The 20358-nt window shown below is 36.0% G+C and overlaps 1 protein-coding gene across 1 annotated transcript in view; it reads right to left on the bottom strand.

The window, feature by feature from the left end:
• The window catches only part of LOC126747023 (uncharacterized), a 312317-nt gene that overhangs the window by 3695 nt on the left and 288264 nt on the right, over positions 1-20358 (bottom strand). Inside the window, exons 3-4 of the mRNA XM_050455507.1 lie at positions 6937-7060; positions 6596-6877 (exon numbers count right to left, since the gene is read on the bottom strand). Of these exons, the coding sequence (XP_050311464.1) occupies positions 6596-6877; positions 6937-7060 (406 nt within the window). The remainder of the gene's footprint in view (positions 1-6595; positions 6878-6936; positions 7061-20358) is intronic.

Here is a 20358-nt window from a genome sequence, read left to right as displayed (position 1 = left end):
CGTTGAGTCTATTCCGTTGTTTTGTAACAACCAAACCAGCTTTTTTCATATGGCGTGTAACATATGGCAATGATAAAAAAGAACCTTCTTGGGTAAAATATACTTGATGAGTACTTGAGAATCTAGGGAAAAAAGGGTAATATGTTTATGGCTGCATATAATGACCAAATATTAAATATTGTTACTAATAGTTTTTTTTAATACTTAGTTCTGTGACAACCATAACATAACTTTTTCTTAACGAATAACAAATCAATATTAAATTTATTAAAAATAATATTATTTAATAATTTAATACCTACCTTTCTAATATTTTATTGATATTTTTCTGCTGTTAATAGGTATGTTGACAACTGTAGCTTAAATGCATATAAAATATTATTTTCAATATTCCGCTTTTATAAAAACACTATGACTGCTTTATATTATTGCTTACTATAGATTGTTGGAAAATGCGTTTTGCATGACTTTAATGGGGTGCTCGTATAAATATTTTATTAAATCTTAAAAAAATCTTTCCCAACATGCCTACCTGCCCAATTAATTTAAAAATCGAATATGATTTTTTTTAACTTTCATACTTAACTACCTATAATATGTTTATTGTTTATTGGGGTCTATTAAATTTTTAAGTTTTATCCTGGGCTTTTACATAGGTATCAGAACTTTTCGAGACAAAACGAGACGAGACGAGACGAGACGAGATAAGGTCTTGTCTCGACGCGACATAAGCTTGTCTCGTCTCGTCTCGAAAAATTTTTGTCTCGAACTTTCGAGACGAGACGAGACAATTCTTAATCTCGTCTCGTCTCGTCTCGTGGCAACCCTAATGTCAATCAAAAATAAAACGAAACTACATATTTTCAGGCACCGCTTTTAATATTATGATAGAAATTGATATATTTTACATATGTAATAAGTTGGCAAGTTTCTCTTTTTTGATTGGAAGAAGTTCATTATAGGCCTCCCGTAGGTCATTCAGAGATACTTCAACCATCGTTTTCTTGGGTGATTTTAGCGAATACGACATCCATGGTTGAATTGTGTTATGGGATTTTCTTATCCGGATACTGTTCGGGTCATCCGATGTTATTTGAATCCACACTCCCTGTGTTATTTTGCATTTAGGATCCTTCCAAATTGAATTTTCTGCATCAGTAAAATCTTTAAAAAATTTCTGATGCATGTAAATAACTGTGAAGGGATTATTTACTTTTGATTTGGCGATCACATCTGCCCACTGGAATGGAACATAAACCGAGAGACTCTTTCAATCTGAGCAAAGTCTCTATCACAGGGCAAAAAGCTATGTCCACTAATCAAAAACTTTTGCTCCACCTGGGTAAAATATGTTTCTTTCAGTAATAGTCGAAGCAATGTTATCATCTTCCAATTGTTATTTTGTCCTACGCATCGGTCCGACCAAACCACAAGTTTTCTTTTCTGCCCTCGACCAAGAGTATTGAAATTTTGGGTGACTAGGAAATAGTAATGCCGATGCAATCTCAGTAGAACCTCGATGTGCCATTACTTCATGCCATAACATCATTGTAGCTATACTATTTTCCATGTTATGAACACAATAGTTATAGGTAGAAAATTGCCTCTGATAGAAAATGAACGAATGAGTTAGGTTTGGACAAAAAGTACTTGCTGCAAATCTGTGCATAAAACCACATAATTAGGATTTATCTTAGCCATTTCGGTATCTTGTCTTATAGCCTGCTTCTGCTCGCATGTGATAGATTTTACTTTCATTTTCGATTTCCCTTATTTCGTGTTCATCGCTCGTTGAGCAAAGTTTTATGAACAGCTTGTCACAGTATGAACAGGTGTCTGATCTGGGAAGTCCAAAACGTAGGTTAAATTTACTTTTAAATATATCATGATAAGTCCTTAATGAGACTTTACTTTGTGGGTATTTTTCCAAGAACAGTCTATACATTTTTGAGATGCTCAAATCAGCTGGGAGGCAGTTCTTTATGGATGCATTTCTGCTATAATGATTGCTGCTGTGAAAATGAATTAATATGTTCACATATTTTCTCTGCATCGGTTAGCTTTAGTTTTTTTGGGCGATTCATATGCTTTCCACGTTGGTCAGTTATATTTGCATCATATTTTATTTTATCCACAAGGCACTGAAGTCATCTCTGGGTGATTGAGAATATATAACAAACTGTTGATTTGCATACGGGTATATTATTTATGGCGTATTTCACAGTGGTTTGGCAGCGGGACATTGCCTCCTTAACCCTCCTTCTCTTCGGCTCTTAAATAGAAATAATTTGTGATTGACTATCATAACTTAGCCGTCTGAAATTTTGGAATAATATTTGGTGCTTTTCCACCAATAATTCAGCAGAGCACCCATTAAACGACTGAGAACACTTGCATACACGTCTCTAAAAATTAACACTATTACTGAATTTTAAATGGTAGGTAATTTAAATTAACTTACTTCATCTGGGCGTTTTAAAGCTTCTATATAGGGACATTTCTAGATCAAACTTAAGCGTCTCCACTGTCTCTGCACCGTTTTCTGGCATTCTGCTTCCAATTGTCAATCTGCATCTTTCGCCTTTTTCCCCTATTAATCTGTGTCATCACAGAGCTTTCAAAGTAACATCCATTTCGGCTTATAACAATGAACAGCGCACCTAACACACGTATTAATAATTCAAGTGTCTGAAACCAATTTTAACAAATGAAATTAATTCGCGCTGTCAAGTAGACTTAATTGACATGCAAAGTGAACCAGACCAAGATTTTCGTTTCATTCTCAATTATCAGGATCATTTAACAAAATTCACCGTGCTAAGAGCACTAAAAACAAAGACAGCTGAAGAAGTGGCCTATCATTTATTAGATATTTTCTGTTTGTTCGGCGCCCCTATGATTTTACAAAGCGACAATGGCAGAGAATTTGCAAACCGCATCGTAGAAAATCTTGCTGAAATGTGGCCCGGATTGAAGTTGGTCCATGGAAAACCTCGTCATTCGCAAAGCCAAGGGTCCGTAGAGAGATCGAATCAAGATGTAAGGGACATGTTGGTTACATGGTTGGTGACCAAAACACAACGAAATGATCTGAAGGACTGCGGTTTGTGCAAAGCAATAAAAATCGTTCTCTGCATACAGGAATAACTAAAAGTCCTTATGAAGCTATGTTCGGCACGCCTCAAAAGATCGGTCTTAAAGATTCGTCAAGCAATCCTAAGGAACTGCTATCAAACATTAAAACAGAAGAGGAACTACCAAAGTTGTGCAATCAAGAAAATTCAGACGAACGAGAAGATGGACATTTGCGTCTAGTTGACGACGATAATTCGATAAACAGAAGGAATACTGAAGATAAACAACAACAACAACAACAAGAGAAAAATGTCTGTACAATATGCGAAAAAGAAATGTCAGATTCCCTTAGATGTTCAGTTTGTTGCTTATCTATTCATATCATCTGCGGAAAAGCCAATGAAGGAAATGGAGGGGGTGAACAACGCATTATATGTAATCGATGTTTACGAAATGAAAATATTAGTAACGTACGGGTCGAGGCTAAAGGTGGACTGGAAAAGCAGGCCGAGAAAATGATCGCTCTCTCGAATTCAAAGTTACCACCTATTGATGTAGGAAAAACCGTTATTATACGAGTACCTGATGTGGACATGTAGACCTTGATGTAGGCTTTTGATTTAGACTTTAATCTTTATTATTATAATTTATTTTTATTATTTTGATGTAGACTTTGACCTGATGTAGACTTGCCCCGAGAAACGTGTTAGCTGTTGTACTCAGTATAAATGACTCTGAACTTTATCAGCTTGGTAGGTAATAAATAAATAAAATAAGCAATTTAATATAATGTTTTATCAATTTTCAGGAACGAAAGATGGAACTTTGCAATCGCTGTATAGCCGTAATGAGTTTACCTTAGCCGACTCCGACTTTATTGATATTTCAACAGTCCCGTCAACGTCTGTATCTCTTCGAACTGCTTCTGGCTTAGCATCTGGATCGAAACAAGGCTATATACAGTGCAATTGCAAACGATATTGCATCAACAGAAAATGTGCGTGTAGGGCCAAGAAAATAGTGTGTAACAGTAAATGTCACCGCACAACAGTTCATGTAAAAATAAGTAAGCCCTTAAGGTTCCAAAAGTTTTACGTATTTTGATTTTCTCTGTTTCTTTTAGAGTTGATTTTGTTACTTTTAACGTTTGAATGTTATACTTACATAAACAATAAAAATATTTTTCCATATTACACTGGCCTTTGAACGATTTTTTTATGTGTTCGACGCGTTTTGGCAATGTGACAAAAGTCAGATTGCTTTCAGGCTAACTGCGAAAAGTCAATACGCATTCTGGAAATTTTAAAAGATCCAAAACGCGTTCTGGTAATTTGAAAAGATCCAGAACGCATTCTGGTAATTTCAAAAGGACTAGAACGCGTTCTGGTCTACATTTAACGGCCGGAACGCGATTTTTCGGACTTTGGTAATAGGTTAGTGGCCAGAACGCGTTTTGGCCGTATTTTTCGACCATTGGCCGAAATCGGTGTTTGATCCTAACATATACAAAGATTTTATTTTTTTATTTTAAAAGTACAACTAGAACATTTTTGTCCTATGTGGTTTTGAAGAGAATATCTGGCAAGTGCCGTCTACCATTATCGAAGCACTGGTGCAAGCGACTTCTGAAGTTTCGCATAACTCTTGCAAGCATTTCTTGGAGTATTCTGCGAGTTTCCAGGCGGATTGCATCTTTTAGTTGTCTAATAGTCGTTGGACGATGTTTGAAGACTTCAGCTTTTAGGTAGCCCCACAGAAAGAAGTCGCAGGGCGAGCGTGCAGGCCAAGAAATATCGCCTCTCAGAGAGAGAAAACGTCCGGGGAACATTTCTCTCAATACTTGCATTGAAGCTCGAGATGTGTGAGCTGTTGCCCCATCTGGCTGAAACCAGGCATCTTGCACATTGAGTCCTGCAAAAGCTGGGGCGAAAAAATTGTGAATCGTCGCTACATAGCGTTCCGAATTGACAGTAATAGCGTGATTTTCTTCTTCAAAGAAGTAAGGGCCGATTATCCCCATTTCAGACACGGCGCACCAAACTGTCACTTTCTCACTATGTAGAGGCTTCTCGTGTATCTCTCTCGGATTATCAGCGGCCCAATACCGAAAGTTTTGCTTGTTTACCGAGCCAGACAAGTAAAAATGTGCCTCGTCACTAAAAAAAACCGCGCCCTGAGGTAAATGTTGAAGCATAATTTCACATGCAGCACGTCGATTGTTCCAATCACGGTCTGATAATTCCTGTGCTAGAACCATCTTGTATGGATGAAAACGAGGATCCTTGTGAAGAACTCTTCGCATAGTGCGGTCAGATAAACGAAGGGCAGCTGCGTGTCTCCGTGCAGAACGTCTAGGTGACCGTAAAAATAAGCGTCTCACAGTCTCGATGTTTTCGGGTGTCCGTGGCCATCCATCTCCTTTTTTGATAACAGATCCAGTTTCTCTGAAGTTCTTGACCCACAACACAATTGATTTTCGGTCCGGGACTCCTTCATTTCGCGGAATTTGGAACCTTATCCGGAACGCTCGTTGCGCAGCAATAACTGACCGATTTTCGCGGAGGTACACTTCCACGGTGAATGCGCGCTGTGCGTTGGTCCACATGATGCTTCACCTTCAGACTAAAACATGTTTAAACAAAACTGTTTCCCATACGGCTCTTAGTGGCGGTACCCCCACTATTCTGCGACGCCGCATGGCATTACGAGGGAAGGTTAAAAATAGGGAGACAGTTATGCCGCACCCTGTACATAAGAAAGCCAGGAAAAAATAAAGAAAGTAGATTTTCCATAAAATTTATTTCCCATACAGTGGGAGAAAATCTGCAAAAAACATAATACAAACAGGCAATTTTCTCAAAATATATGGGAAATTTGGCTATTTTAATTTCTGAAATAGATGCTCCTTTTAAAGAATGATAAAAAAGTATTTTACACTTTTTTTCTAAAAACAAACGATAAAGAAGTTATTGACACTTTATTGGTTTTTGTGCAAAAATGACGAATTTCAAAATATAGCCGAATCAAAAAAAAATTATTTCCATATAATACGCATATAGAGGCAAGGAAAAAAGTCTTATGCCAAAAGCTTCTATTTCCCGTAGGAAAGCCAGGAAAAAATACAAAAGCTATGTTCCAGAATTAATTTTTTTTAGAAACTCATCAAATTTTTTCTGGATAATATGTTTTACGTAAAAGTTGTTTGTAGTTCCAAGTAAAATCAAGCAAATGAAATGTAATAAAATCAAAATATTTTGATCAAAATATTTTAATTTTATTTACTATACAGCGGAAGAAAACTTAAAAAAATCTAATCTAATCCAAATAGGTATTTTTCTCAAAGTATATGGGAAATTTTGAATTTTAAAATATTGCTATAGATGCTTCCATTAAAGGCAAATAAAAAAGTATTTCACACATTGACCCGTTTAATTAACGAGAAAAAAGTTATTTGGCTTAGAGTGACGAGTTTAAAAAATGACCTAAATAAGAAAAATCCTATGTTTGCGTTCCCTCTTACCCATAACTACACAACTCTTAGGGCCCTCAGTACTGCCGCTCAACTCAGTACTATTGCGGTCACTCTCAGACGTATCCTCCTCTTCTTCATCATCCTCAGTATACGCCGTAGACTCCTCTTGTAGACTCGTAGACTCCTCTTCACCCACTGGCACCCCAGTGGTAACGGAAGGCTCTGACTTGGTAGACTTAAACCCGTTTGCCGACGACACCGGTTTGATAATTGACGGGGATGTCGAAGACGTTTTAGAAGACGACGTAGTAGGTGCTACAGGTACGGAAGCTGAAACGGGACATAATGGAAATTCTAATTTAATAAAATAAGACTTTCTTGGTTCTTACTGCATGGAGAAAACGGTCCTTGGTTCTTGCAAGGGCCTTCCATGGTGGGCGGGCAGTCCTGCCACCAGCAGAACATTTCGCCGTCCAAGCATAAGCAGAATTCGCACTGGTCCGCCCGGTATATCTGAAATAATCGAGAATATTTCGATAAAAATGCCCTCTTAAAAATATGCGAAAGTGCCGCCACATAAAATCTAACGTGGCCGCATAAAAGCCCTATGCATATAGGAAAATAGGGAAATATGATTTTTTTTTTGGTCAATAATGCGAAATAGGGTTTGCCGTAAAAGTCCCCATAAAAAACCCACGGATCGCGTTGTATTTTAGGCCATAACTTTGGCGGGTTCAATGGTAGCGTTGGCGGTAAAATAATGATGAAGTGCCGATTTTTTTTCGTAAATAATAGTTTTTCATTATTCATGATTTATATAGAAGTTGTTTGGAATATTGAGGGCTATGCATAGGTGAAGAAATTTCAAATATATTCGCTATACAGCGGGAGAAAATCTCGGAAAACCTCTAAAGCGAGAAATAGTGATTTTCCTGAAAATGTTGGATTATTTATTTTGCAATTGATGCTCCACTTGAATATAAAATAAAAAGTATTTTATATATTTTTTCGAAAAACAAATAAAAAAGGAGTTATTAAAATTTTTTAAGTTTTTTACCAGAAGCACAATTTTGATCACTTTCGACCGGACTAATGCGCCGTCTAGAAAGAATAAGCTGATGCGCGCCGCGTAACGGAGTGAGATAGGAGATATAAGGGGGCGTCACCAAATACTCTATTCATTGTATTATATTAGTCCGGTCAAAAATGGTGAAAAAATAGAGGATTTTAAAAAAAATCAAATTTTCTTGAATAATTAATTATTCATGCTAATAAATATAATTATAATATAATTATAATAAATAATAATATAATTATAATAATTATTCAAGTTCATGCGAAAGCCTTGAAAAGATAAAAAAATGGATTTAAACATCTGGAAAATCATCTTTGAGAGTCATAAAAAATTATTGGAAATGACTGGAATAAAATTAAAAATAGCTTGATAGTGCCTGAAAAATCGTTTGAGGTTCCTGTAAGATCAGAGAAAGGACGTCCAGTGTCTAATTTCGAAAAAAAACATTATTTCGAAATCCTGGAAAATATGAAAAAATTATGGAAAACGGATTTAAAAATATAGAAAAATATGCTTGAAAATTACTGGAAAGACCTGGAAAAAAATAAAAAATAGCTTAAAAGTGCCTAGAGAGTTTTTAAGATTCCTGGAAGATATGAAAAATGACGTCTATTGTCTGGAAAAAAAAATCGACATTGATTTTATAATACTTGAAAAAATTAAATATTATAGACAACGGTTTTGAAAATCTGGAATAACATCCTTAAGAAAAATTAAAAATTACTGAAATGCCCTGGAACAAAAATTATAAATCTTTTGAAAGTACCTGGAAAATATTTTTAAATTATTGAAAAACATGAGAAATGATATTCAGTGACTAGAAAAAAAATAAAATTAACTTAAAAAATCAAAAAAATTATGAAAAATGGATTTAAGCATCTGGAACAAGCATCCTTGGAAGGCATAAAAAATTACCAGAAAAGCATGGAAGTAAATTAAAAATAGCATGGAAGTGCCCGAAGAAACCTCGACATTGATTTCAAAAGCTTGGAAAAGCTGTAAACCTTCTAAGCTAAAAAGGGGGATTTTCTCATCAATGTATATGAAATTTTTGATTTTTTATTTTTACAATCGATGCTTCCCTTGACTATAAAATAAAAAATATTTTTTATTACATTCTTTCGAAAAACGAATAACAAACAAGTTATAAGCATTTTTCGTGTTCTTGACCAAATGCACAATTTTGAACACTCTTGACCGGACTAATGCGCCGTCTAGAAAGAAAGAGCTGATGCGCCTCGCGTAACGGAGAGAGATAGAACTTATAAGGAGGCGTCACCAAATAGCCTATTCATTATGCTTTATTAGTCCGGTCAAAAATTATAAAAAAATAATTAAAAAAACAATATTGAAAAGTTATTAATGAGTGCCCGGAATAAAATTAAAATCCTGGAAAATATGAAAAATTAATATCAAAACTTAGAGAAACATTTTTGGATGGTATAAAAATTACTGGAAATGCCTGGAATAAAATTAAAAATAGATTTGAAAAAAAAGACTGAAAAATCCCGAAAAAGATTTTTTGTTTTTGATTTTTGGAAAACTTGACAAATGACCGCAGGTTCCTGGAATAAAACCCAAAATTGATCTTATATCCTGAGAAATATGAAGAATTAAATAACAGACCTAAAAAAACATCTTTGGAAGTAAATTTAATTAATTTAAATTAGTGGGATTAAAAAGAATCTGAATAAACCTGGAAAATATTTCACATTCCTGGAAGAAATGAGACGTAACATCAGGTGCCTGGAATAAATTTGAAATGGATTTTAGAAGTCTGGAAAAGCTTAAAAATCACGACAAATTAAATTTAACAAAAATACCGCAAAAACATTCTTGGACTGCATATATTTTTTATTTTCATTTTTTCTGAATATGCCTCGACTAAAATCAAAATTAATTTCAAAAACCTGGAATAACCCTTCTTACTCCAACCTTCAATTTTGGATACAGCCAGGCAGTTTCGCCTTTGCACTACCGAATCCAAGATTGATATGAATCCTGTAATATTTAAAACCCTCGTTTTTACCCTTCTATATTTACTTTTATTATTTCTTTATTCGTGCCTAAAAGTACAAACCCTTGCACAAGTAAAAATATAGAAAAAAAGTATTACAATTAAAATTACAATAATAAAACTTACTCAGTAATATTATAATAAGGTAAGCCAAAATGAAAGGAAAAATACATCAAACATTTATCACTAAGTAAAACTAGCAAATGCAAAGTAACTGTTACAAAAAATATAAAGTGGACTTACATAATGGAGTGAAGAAATGCTTCAAATGAGTAAAAAGGGTTTTTAATTAAGAAACCTTTAACGTTATTTTTTGAATATATAAAGTGGCAGAACCCTTACAGATGCTTTAAAAACTCCTTAGTGAAAAACCCCTGTTTCGGATCTGGAAAGTCAATGAAAACTTAAGCAGTTATTATTTCGGGTATCAGCATATGTCTTATACTTGGCCATATTTTCCCTAAGTAGAGTGAGAATTTTTAATTCCCTGAACTTGAATTCACAACACTATAGCCCAAACGAGCAATCACCCTTATACATCTTTTTTGCAATGCAAATATCTTAGACATGTGCTTTTTATAGAATGAAAATAGCTGAGATAAGCAACCCTGACTGTGCCCATTGAGACAGAGCCCGACAAATTTCGTTTAAGCAATATGCTCCTTGACACTTTGGATGGTAATTCCCCAACATGATGCAGCCAAGAAAAACCTAACAAAAAACAGGAAAAAACCAAAAGTGATGCCATTCGAGAGATGCTGAAAAGAACCAAGATCTCAATTTAATCTTGACTAATCTGACTCTTGAGAGATGCAAGAAATATTGGTTTCCCTTGTGTCCGCAATTAAAGAAGTTGTGTCTTTCACATACAGATAAAACACAGCCAGTATGATAAATAGGCCGATCGTTGACTTATTCCTATTTTATACTTAGTAAAGTTAGTAAAAGCTCTAGTACGGAGCCTCCATGTTTCAATGCTAAACTCTACGACCTCTTAAACAACATAAATACTGACTTCAGATCAGTCAGATAGGAGCTAAGTAAATGACTGGCGTCAAAACTGTGGTAATTTAATTTATGTAAAAGAATATTATGATCAACACAATATAACGCTCTTGATAAGTCATAAAATATGCCGTGAAATTGCAAGACCCTATCCAAGCCCTCAAATACTTTCTCACAGAAATCCATAACTGCCAGACTGGTTGAATACCATTTTCTAACGCCGTGTTATTTTTCATAGAAGAATGAATTGAGTTGAAAATACCCTTCGATCTGTGCCTTAGCAAAGATTCAAAGATATAAATTAGTGAAATAGGGCGATAGTTAACAATGGTGTAACAATGAAGAAGATTTAAGGCAGGTAGAAAAACTCCTGATGAAATTACCAATTACCAAATTGATCTTGATTCATGGTACTATAATAAAGTTTCTTATGGTATTTTCTGTCTAGCACTTAGATCAAAAGGATTAGTACTTTTACTATTTTTTAAACCATTAAGCTTAACAAACTTGATGCGTGGTCCACAACTGCTTGTCAAATAATCCAAAAGATTTTATGAGCCAAGGGAAGCAAGTCTTTCAGTTTAGTACGAATACTAAAAATGATTCATTGAAAACATTGAATTGGCTCGCTTCAGTTTCTTCAATATTAAAGCTAAGCGATATTATCACATTCCACATAGCTTGGGACCGATTACTTGCCTGATTGAAAAATTCTAGAGGCTTCGTAGCCTTGACCCAATCCAACTGAACTGTAACCGTTTACGTTTTTAATATCCGGGGGATGATTATTAAAAACGTAAACGGTGACAAGCGGAGAACAAAATTACCATTTTCGAGTGGTCAAGTGCCGGCGTGTCTATCCTGTCTGGTGTTTATCCTGTCTGGGGTAAAGCTAAGCCATATTCTCACAGTCCACATAGCTTGGGACCGATTACTTGCCTGATTAATAAATTCTAGAGACGGTAAACGGTTTCCATATGTCAGTACCGGCTGCCTCATAGCCTTGACCTCTACCAACTGAAATCCTCCTGGATATTAAAAACGTAAACGGTGACAAGGGGAGAAGAAAATTACCATTTTCGAGTGGTCAAGTGCCGGCGTGTCTATCTGCCTGGCCGACTGGTGTTATTTCACGGATTCGTTTACAAATCGTCTCGAATTAACTCGCCTTTCCGCAAAAGTTTTCGGGATCCGTTTCGAAGTTGTTTGTTCTCCGTTTGTTTTGAGGAGAACTTAATTGTTTGCTTTACCGAAACAGACTTAAATAAGGGAATTTTTGTTTAAAGGGGAGAGAATTATTATTACCTTGTATGCCAACCTAACCCTATATAATAAATTGTACTGTGAAATATTGTACTATTGAATAAATCAACGGTATTTCGGCGGTGGATTTTATGCCTTTAGAGTCATGGTTTTAATTTATTCCAGGCGAGGGAGAACTTATTTGTTTGCTTACCAAAACAGACTTAAATAAGGGAATTTTTGTGGGAGGGGAGTCTTAATATAACCTTACCTAAATTGCACTGTGAAATATAGTACTAATGTATAAATCAACGGTATTTTCACTTTAAAGTTCTGATTTTATTATATCCCAGGTGTTAGAAGTCAGTTTTTATTTGATTCCAGACACTAGTGATTTTTTATGCCTTCTGATCATTTCAAATAATTTTCCAGGCCTATTGAATCATTTCCTTAAATAATTGATTTCCATTAATCATGATTTATATAAAAAAGTTGTGTGGAATATTGGAGCTATTGATGGCTAAAGAAATTTTGGTTTTATTTACCATGCAGTAGCAGATGGAAAACGTCTAGACAAACAAGGTAATTTTTTCAAAACCAATGGGAAATTTTGGATTTTATATTTTTGCAGTCGATGCTTCCTTTAAATATATTTAACATATTTTTTCGAAAAACGAATAAAAAAGAAGTTATGAGCATTCTTTTGTATTTTTGATCAAATGCACAATTTTAAACACTCTTGACCGGACTAATGCGCCGCCTAGAAAGGAAGAACTTATACGTGCCGCCGGATCTCACGCCTAACGGAGTGAGATAGAAGATATAAGGGGCGTCGCCCAGTACTCGACCCATTATGTTATATTAGTCCGGCCAAAAATGATAAGAAAAAGAGTTAAAAAAAAAATTGAATAATTATTTAGAAATACCTGGAATAAAATCGAAATTGATTTTAAAACCCTGAAAAATATGAAAAATTAATTTAAAAAATCTGGAAAAACGTCTTTGGAAGATTGGAAGTCGTGAAAACTGACTGAAAATTCCTGGAATGCAAATAAAAATGACTTGAAACCATGTTGAATACACCTGAATTTCAGATTTCTGGAAAATTTAATAAATGACGTCGGATGCCTGGAATAAAAGCATAATTTATTTTAAATCCTGGAAATTATGAAAATTTTATTAAAAAAATTGAAAAGACTTCTTTGAAAGGCATAATAAAAAAAAATCTGAAAATGAAAATGCGTAGAAAATGATTTAATTTCTCTGGAAAACTTAACAAATGGCTTCAAGTGCCTGGAATAAAATCAAAATTAATTTTGAAATCTTGGAAAATATAAAAAATTATTCAAAAACCGTTATCAAGTTGACCTCAAGTGCCTGGAATATAATCAAAATTGATTTCAAAATCCTGAAAAAGATGGAAAATCACGAATAAACTGAAAAATCTGGAAAAACATCGTTGGAATTTGTTGGAATGAAAAGCCTAAAAAACATCGGACCCATGTAAAAACAGTTTCCATTTTGATCCACGCATTCCTAACATTTTTTCGAGCGTACGGTCGAAAATGGCCAATTTTGGATTTTTGTCTGGGAAACCTATTAACATTAATAATAATGATAATAAATGCCTTTTAATGATTATAAATATAAAAAATATTTAATTGGGAGAGGTTCAGGTCCTTTGCTAATATAGAAATCAATGACCCGTTCTTCCACCTAGTGGCCCGTTTTCACGCTCATGCAATTTGCGCCAATTGACTTGTGCATGCCCAATTTGCGCAAGTAGACTGTTGCATGAAAACCAAAATCGTTCACTTGCACAAGCCAAAAAGCTTGACTTGAGTGAATCTAGCGCGATCAGATATTTTGCATGTGGTTGGCGCAAATGCATGAGCGTAAGTTATATGCCTAAGAAGAGATGACTCTCCAGTGTAAATCTACCCACTTGCGTGGTTGGCTACATCAGTACTTTTTGCATTATATAAACCTTAGATTTTAAGTCGCTTTATCTCATTGTTTCTGTTGCTGCACGTTATACTGTCAATTTGTATTTTAAGAAATAAAATTGTTTTTTAAAAAGTCTCTGTCTCGTTCAACGTTCATATTTACCGTATCGAAATAAAATGAAATGTTGACGTTTGATAGAAAACATGTTGCCAAATATACCTCGATTTAAAAACTAGAGCCATGTTGTCTAGAATTCTAATTTTTCTTATTAAAAGGGAAAGTGGCCAATGACTATCACATAGCCAATAATTGTATCAGTTACAATTACTAAAATAATTTTTGAAAATGCCTGCAATGAAAACAAAAATTACTTGAAAGAAGCCTAAGAAAACCTGGAATACCATTTGTAGTACAACAAATAACCTCAGGTGCCTGGAATAAAATCGAATTTGATTCTCTCTCTTCTGAAACTTTTTTTGAGTTTTAATTTTTTTGGTAACTGTCTGTTTGTTTGCCGCCTTATCAATTTCCTTGTATTTTTCAATCATTATTTCATATTAAAAGAACTCGTCCATTATCTCAAAGAGACCTACGTAACTAGAGAAAAAAAATGAAAACTCTAAGTCTCAGATGACCTGCTAAGCAGGTCATCTAGCTATAAGGTCTGATGATGCTTCATTAGCGAAACATGTCACCTGAATAATTAAAAAGACATTTTGAGACTGAGACTTAGAGTTTTCATTTTTTTTTCTCCATTATTTCATATGCCTGTGAAAATCACGAAGTTCAATAAAATCCCTTAAAAATTACCGGGAACATTGACGAAGATCAGACATACTGCGTTTAAATTTTAAAAGCCAAAATATATTTAAATTAAATACGCATACACGAAGCAAATACGTATTACAAAAAAAAAGCAGTATACGAAGCGTAGCAGATACGTATTACAAAAAAAAATTTAATAATTTTCGATAAAATTGACGTTTGTTAAATGATGAAAATTTAATGAACCTCTTGAATTGTTTGATATCACTGTAAAAATCATACGACTCATACTTTCCGAGATTTGGCTCTTTACCCTTGAATAAAAGTCGATTTTAATCCAAAAATTTAAATATTCTTGATAGCGTTTGAATTGTCGTATTTTGGATGTCTAAAAGTTCCTTGGATTTTCAGCAACGTCTTGGAAAAGTTTCATCAAATTCTAAAAGAGTTAGATTCGCTCCTAAAGGAAACCCAATCCATAGAGAAGTTAACGAAAGAAAACGTTTCGTTTTAGTTAAAGACTAAAACGAAAGACGTCTTCGGGATATACGAAAATGTCCAACTTTGATTTTTTTTCCCGAGAAATCTATTAACCTTTAAATGCAATTTTTAAATATTTGGGATCTCTTGAATCACTTAGTACCAATGCAAGATTGGTAGGACTAATATTTTCCCCGATATAGCCGAGGAATCTCAAACAATTCTCTATTTTTCCAACCTTTGAAATCTTTTTCTCAATTTATTTAATGCACAACTAAAATGCATATGTCAAACTAAAGTAAAAGTCACATATTAAGGGGATATTTCCGACCCCAGCAGGAACAGCCAAAAGCCACTTTAAACTTCCCGCTTCCTGCCCAAATCTCTAATATATTTTCCGGCAAGTTTTCCTTTATTGGAAAAGTTTTATTTTTCCGTTCAAACATGAGTTTCCACGTCAATCGTTCGCAGTCAATACATATGCGTTTTAGCAAGAAAATTTCAGAATGTTATAGGGACTTATTTTAAGGATATCCTAGGAATTTGTTTGCTTACCGTGAGGTGGCGTGAAGGGGGGTTACCGAACTAAGGGAATTTGATTTAAAGGGAGAGATTTATTATTGACTAGTATGCATAAAAAGAAAAGTTGATTCGTGCCGTCGCTCCCGCAGGAATATTTGCTGATCCCGTCGAAAATCTGGATGCGGAAAGATGGCAACTGAAAAACCGAAATCCCGAAATACGTGGATCCGTAAGTCGAGTTTTGGTTTCCCCGGGGAGTTCGGGGCGAGGGAAATTATTTTCTGTTTCCCGGGATTTTCCTTTATTTTTCGGGGGAGTTGCTGACGGAATTTATGTTTATCCTTTTTACGGGCAAAAGAAACTCCGGATGTAAATTAAGTCACTTGAATTAATTTTTCCCTGTTTTTCTAGGGTCTGGAGTAGTATTTTATATTTTTCAGGATTTTTTTTTCTTTAATTTCCAGACACTGGCAATAATAATTATCCGTGATCGTTCAGTTTTATTTCAGACATTCGATGTAGACGTAGTATTCGATCAGACGGCATCCAATATCCGTGGAATATGCCACCTCTCATTTCATTTGATGAAATATTTTGCAATATGCCTGGAATATCCCACGAATATGCCAAATATCGTTTATGCAAAAGCGATATTCCTGTCCTTATATTTCTTAAAGATTTTGGTTTAGTTTTTGGCTGTAAAATTATAAATTTTTAAAGATCAATATTTATTTAAAGTTGTATTTAAAGTATTTGTTTTGTTATTCTCTTCCAATGACACTTTTGGCAAAAAACATTAAAACATGGTATTTGGACCACAGTACTTTGTTTCTTAATCCCTTTATGCGGAGTTGGGGAGGTGGTGTGGGCTCTAATCGGAGACCTCTTTGTTTTTCTTCTTGGCTAGCACCTCCATAGTCATCAAACTACCAAGACTACAGGATACTCCCGTCAATGATCGGGAGTATGCAGGCCCAGCCTGCATCCTACATGCGGTAACCCTGTTGAAACTAAATCCTGTAAATCTAGACTGGACGTCGATAAACTCCCCGGCAATAACACTTGGGATTGTTGGACTAGAGTCACATCTTTCTTCCGCTATTCTTGGGTGTACCTCTGCTTTCTCTTCTTTCTGCTTACTATCTGCCGCTCTCGGCCTGCTGTTCTTCTTTCTTAGTGTTCGTCTTTTCCTGCGTGCCTTCTTCTCTTCTTTAGCCCAATCCAAGGTGTGTAGGCAACGTGCCGAGGGATGAATGGTCGTGGGGCAAAACACGGACACTGACGTTCCTTCTGGAATACCGGGCGACCTTCCAGAGTATCTAGCCTTACCCAGGTAAACGGCTCTGATACATCAGAGCCCACCTTTGCTTCAGCTCCTGTTGCGGGCCCTTCCTCTTATGGGCCCACACATTCTCCCACCCCCGAGGGCTCTGCCTCAGCAGGGAACCCGGTAATCCCCGACGTCAACATTGACGATCTAGCTGGAGCTCTCAACAGGGCACAGCTGAAAAGAAAGAACCTCTGCGGTTCTGAGAAAAGAAGGAGAAGGAAGGCTAGGGCTGCAGAAGAGGCCAAGGGCTCCCTGGGTTCGGCTTCCGCAGCGGCACTGGCACCTACTCCCTCATAGGCTTGCAAGCCTGGGGCTTCCACTAAGGAGGGACCAGGCACCGAAAGGCTCAGGACACCCGGGTCTACGCGTACCGAGCCCGCTGGCGGGGCTAAGAGATCGCGGACCGCCGAGTCCCGGCCTCAAGTCAGCTATGCGCGATCGGTCGGCAGCGCCAAGCTGCAGTGTGCCGAACGGGACAGCCCGAGGTCGGTTTCACTGGCGAACAGCTGCTACAATTCGTGGACTCGGTGACCGAGGCCATACTGCTGATTTCGTCCGGCAGTGAGGCACAGTCACTGCAATTCCATTCACCGCGGCTGATCAGGAACCACATTTGTTGTCTGTTAACGGCCGCGAACCAGGAAAGTCTGGAGTGGCTCCGTCGGGCACTTTCAAGTCTTTCCCCTTGGGAGGGGGTCACGCTGACAATAGTGGATCCCTCCACAGTTCGCTTACGCCGGGCCATCTTAAGGATTCCGGATATTAGACATAAGTCTGACAAGGACACCCTGAGGCTTCTGGAGCTTCAAAATCCTGGCCTCCCGTGCTCCCAGTGGAGAGTGTGGGAGCGCAAGGAAGAGGCTAAGAACCTCAGGCTGGTGGTGGGGGTGGATGGGGAATCGGCCAAAACGATAAGGGACAGACAGGGCTCGCAATTTTATAGCATCACCGCCCTGGTGATCCGCCCTCTGTCTCCCTTATCGAGAGCAATCAATCAATCAATCAATGCTTTATTATCATAAAATTTAAAATTTTGTCGGCAAAGCTATTATTTAAATAAATCATACAAACAAAATATATATAAAGAGAAAACAAAAAATACAAATATATAAAAATAAAAAATACAACAAAACATACAAAAAACTTAACAATTTTATAAATTGTTTGAGGACACATTTCCTTAAAATCTATAAATATAAATACATTCACTTGTATACAAAGTCGGCAAAAAAAGCAGGCACCTGTTTACAAAAACATTATTAGCAAACTACTAATTTGTTTACATAATATTCAAATATTATTTATGTATGTTATCGTAATAACATAAACAAATTAACCAGTGTTTAGGAAGCGCGTGCTTAAAATTACATAACATTAATTATTAAAAAAAGTCGTTTACTGTGTATAAGGCTCTCTCCAGCAAGTATGATTTCAGAGCTTTCCGAAATTTGGTAAAAGTTGTTATTGATTTGATTTTAAATGGGAAATGATTGTGCATTTTTTTTGCATTGTAAAGAATGGATCGTTTAACTAGTTCTGATCGTGGGGTTGGTAGATAAAGATCGAACTCTGCGTTTCTAAGAGGATAATTGTGAGATGGCCTTTCTGGCATATCTGATAAGTGCTTGCGGATTAGGCAGACGGATTCAAATATAAATAAGGAAGGAAGAGTTGGTATTTTAAATTTGTTTAAATATTCTTGGCAGTCAGTTCTGTAATTTAGTCTTAATGAATAGCGTATAGCTCTCTTTTGTAGCTTAAATATGCGTTCAAATTGAGTCGCACCACACGTACCCCAAAACGGAAGGGCATATCGGAGGTGCGACTCAAACAGGGCATAATAAACTGTTATAGCCGTTGCCAAACTTAGCTCCCTGGATACTGATCTCAGAGCAAAACATGCAGAACTTAATTTTTTGGATAAGGAATCGATGTGGATATCCCATTTTAAAGAGTTGTCTACCATCAGTCTCAAGAACTTTACGGAATCAAAGACCTCCATTCAATTGTTATTAATTACAAAAGGTTGCAACGCACCGCTAAATGATAATGAGTATATAATAAGTTTTTGAGACGTTAAGGCACGAGAGATTTGAATCGCACCATGATTTAATGGTGACTAGGTCACGAGATATGGTTCTACGAAGAGCCACCATATTTAAGTTGCTCCAAGAAAAACTAGTATTGTCCGCAAAGAGACAAATTTTACCATTTATGTCCAGATTAGCAATATCATTTATAAATAGAAGAAACAAAATAGGGCCTAGAACTGAGCCCTGAGGTACCCCGCATTCTATTGGCTTGCACGAAGACGTCATCGAATCAACCCTAACAAACTGATTCCTGTTGTTCAGGTATAACATGAACCACTCGAGAGGTGTTCCTCTAATTCCATAGTGCTGCAATTTATTAATTAATATATTATGGTTAACACAGTCGAAAGCTTTAGAGAAATCACAGAAAATTGTTGCTGTAGAGAGATGGCTGTTTAGGCTGGATTATATATTATTAAAGAGGGACAACATAGCGTCATTTGTGCACTTGTTACTCAAAAATCCGAACTGATGCGGGGTTATAATTTTATATTTAAGCAAAAAGGATAAAAGTCGTTTCTTTACCAGTCTTTCAATAATCTGCGATAATGTTGGGAGAAGTGCAATTGGGCGGTAGTTCGAACATTGATCCTTCTCGCCCCCTTTATGTAAAGGAATAATAATTGCCGTCTTAAGGCAGCTTGGAAAGATTCCAATTTAAAGATACATATTAATCAAGTTGGTAAGATGGTTTAAAGTGATATTCGGGAGATTTGAAAACATTTTGAGGGTTAGACCATCAGCCCCAGATGAAAATTTGGTTTTAATGTCTTTTATTATGCTGCGTAGTTCTTCTAATGGTATGGGTGTAAGAGAGAAATTATGTAAATTCTCATTAGCGAGATATGAGAGAGGATCGTGGGAAGGAGTTACGGTATTCATAAGATTTTTGGCTACATTTATAAAGTTTATTTAAGTTATCCGGTGAAGTGGGGATTGTGATAGATGGAGAAGCTTTATCCCTTAATTCATTAACAATAGACCAAGTCTCGTTACCAACATTTCCAGAATTAGAAATCCTTTTATTGTAATAGAGGTCCTTGGCTGCCTTTATTGTTTTATGGTAAATTTTTTTGTACAACCTTACGTAATCGTGGAAGAACACACTGTCTGAGAATTTTTTTAAGTGTGATAAGGAGCGTATATTTTTAGAAGACAAGCGTAAGCCTTTAGTAGACCAGGGTTTTTTTTGTTTAATTTTGATGGGTCTAAGAGGAAATGAGTTGGATGCCAAATCAGACAGTGACTTTATAAATCGAGAAAACTCAGTGTTAACATCATCAGATAGGAAGTCCCAGTCTGTTCTTAGACATAGACATAGATTTTGAAATTTAG

The sequence above is a fragment of the Anthonomus grandis genome, chromosome 18 (genome assembly GCF_022605725.1).
Source record: "Anthonomus grandis grandis chromosome 18, icAntGran1.3, whole genome shotgun sequence".
In the NCBI taxonomy this organism is placed as follows: domain Eukaryota; kingdom Metazoa; phylum Arthropoda; class Insecta; order Coleoptera; family Curculionidae; genus Anthonomus; species Anthonomus grandis.
The sequence above is the reverse complement of the archived record's forward strand: the minus strand, read 5'-3'. Positions and strand labels throughout refer to the sequence as shown.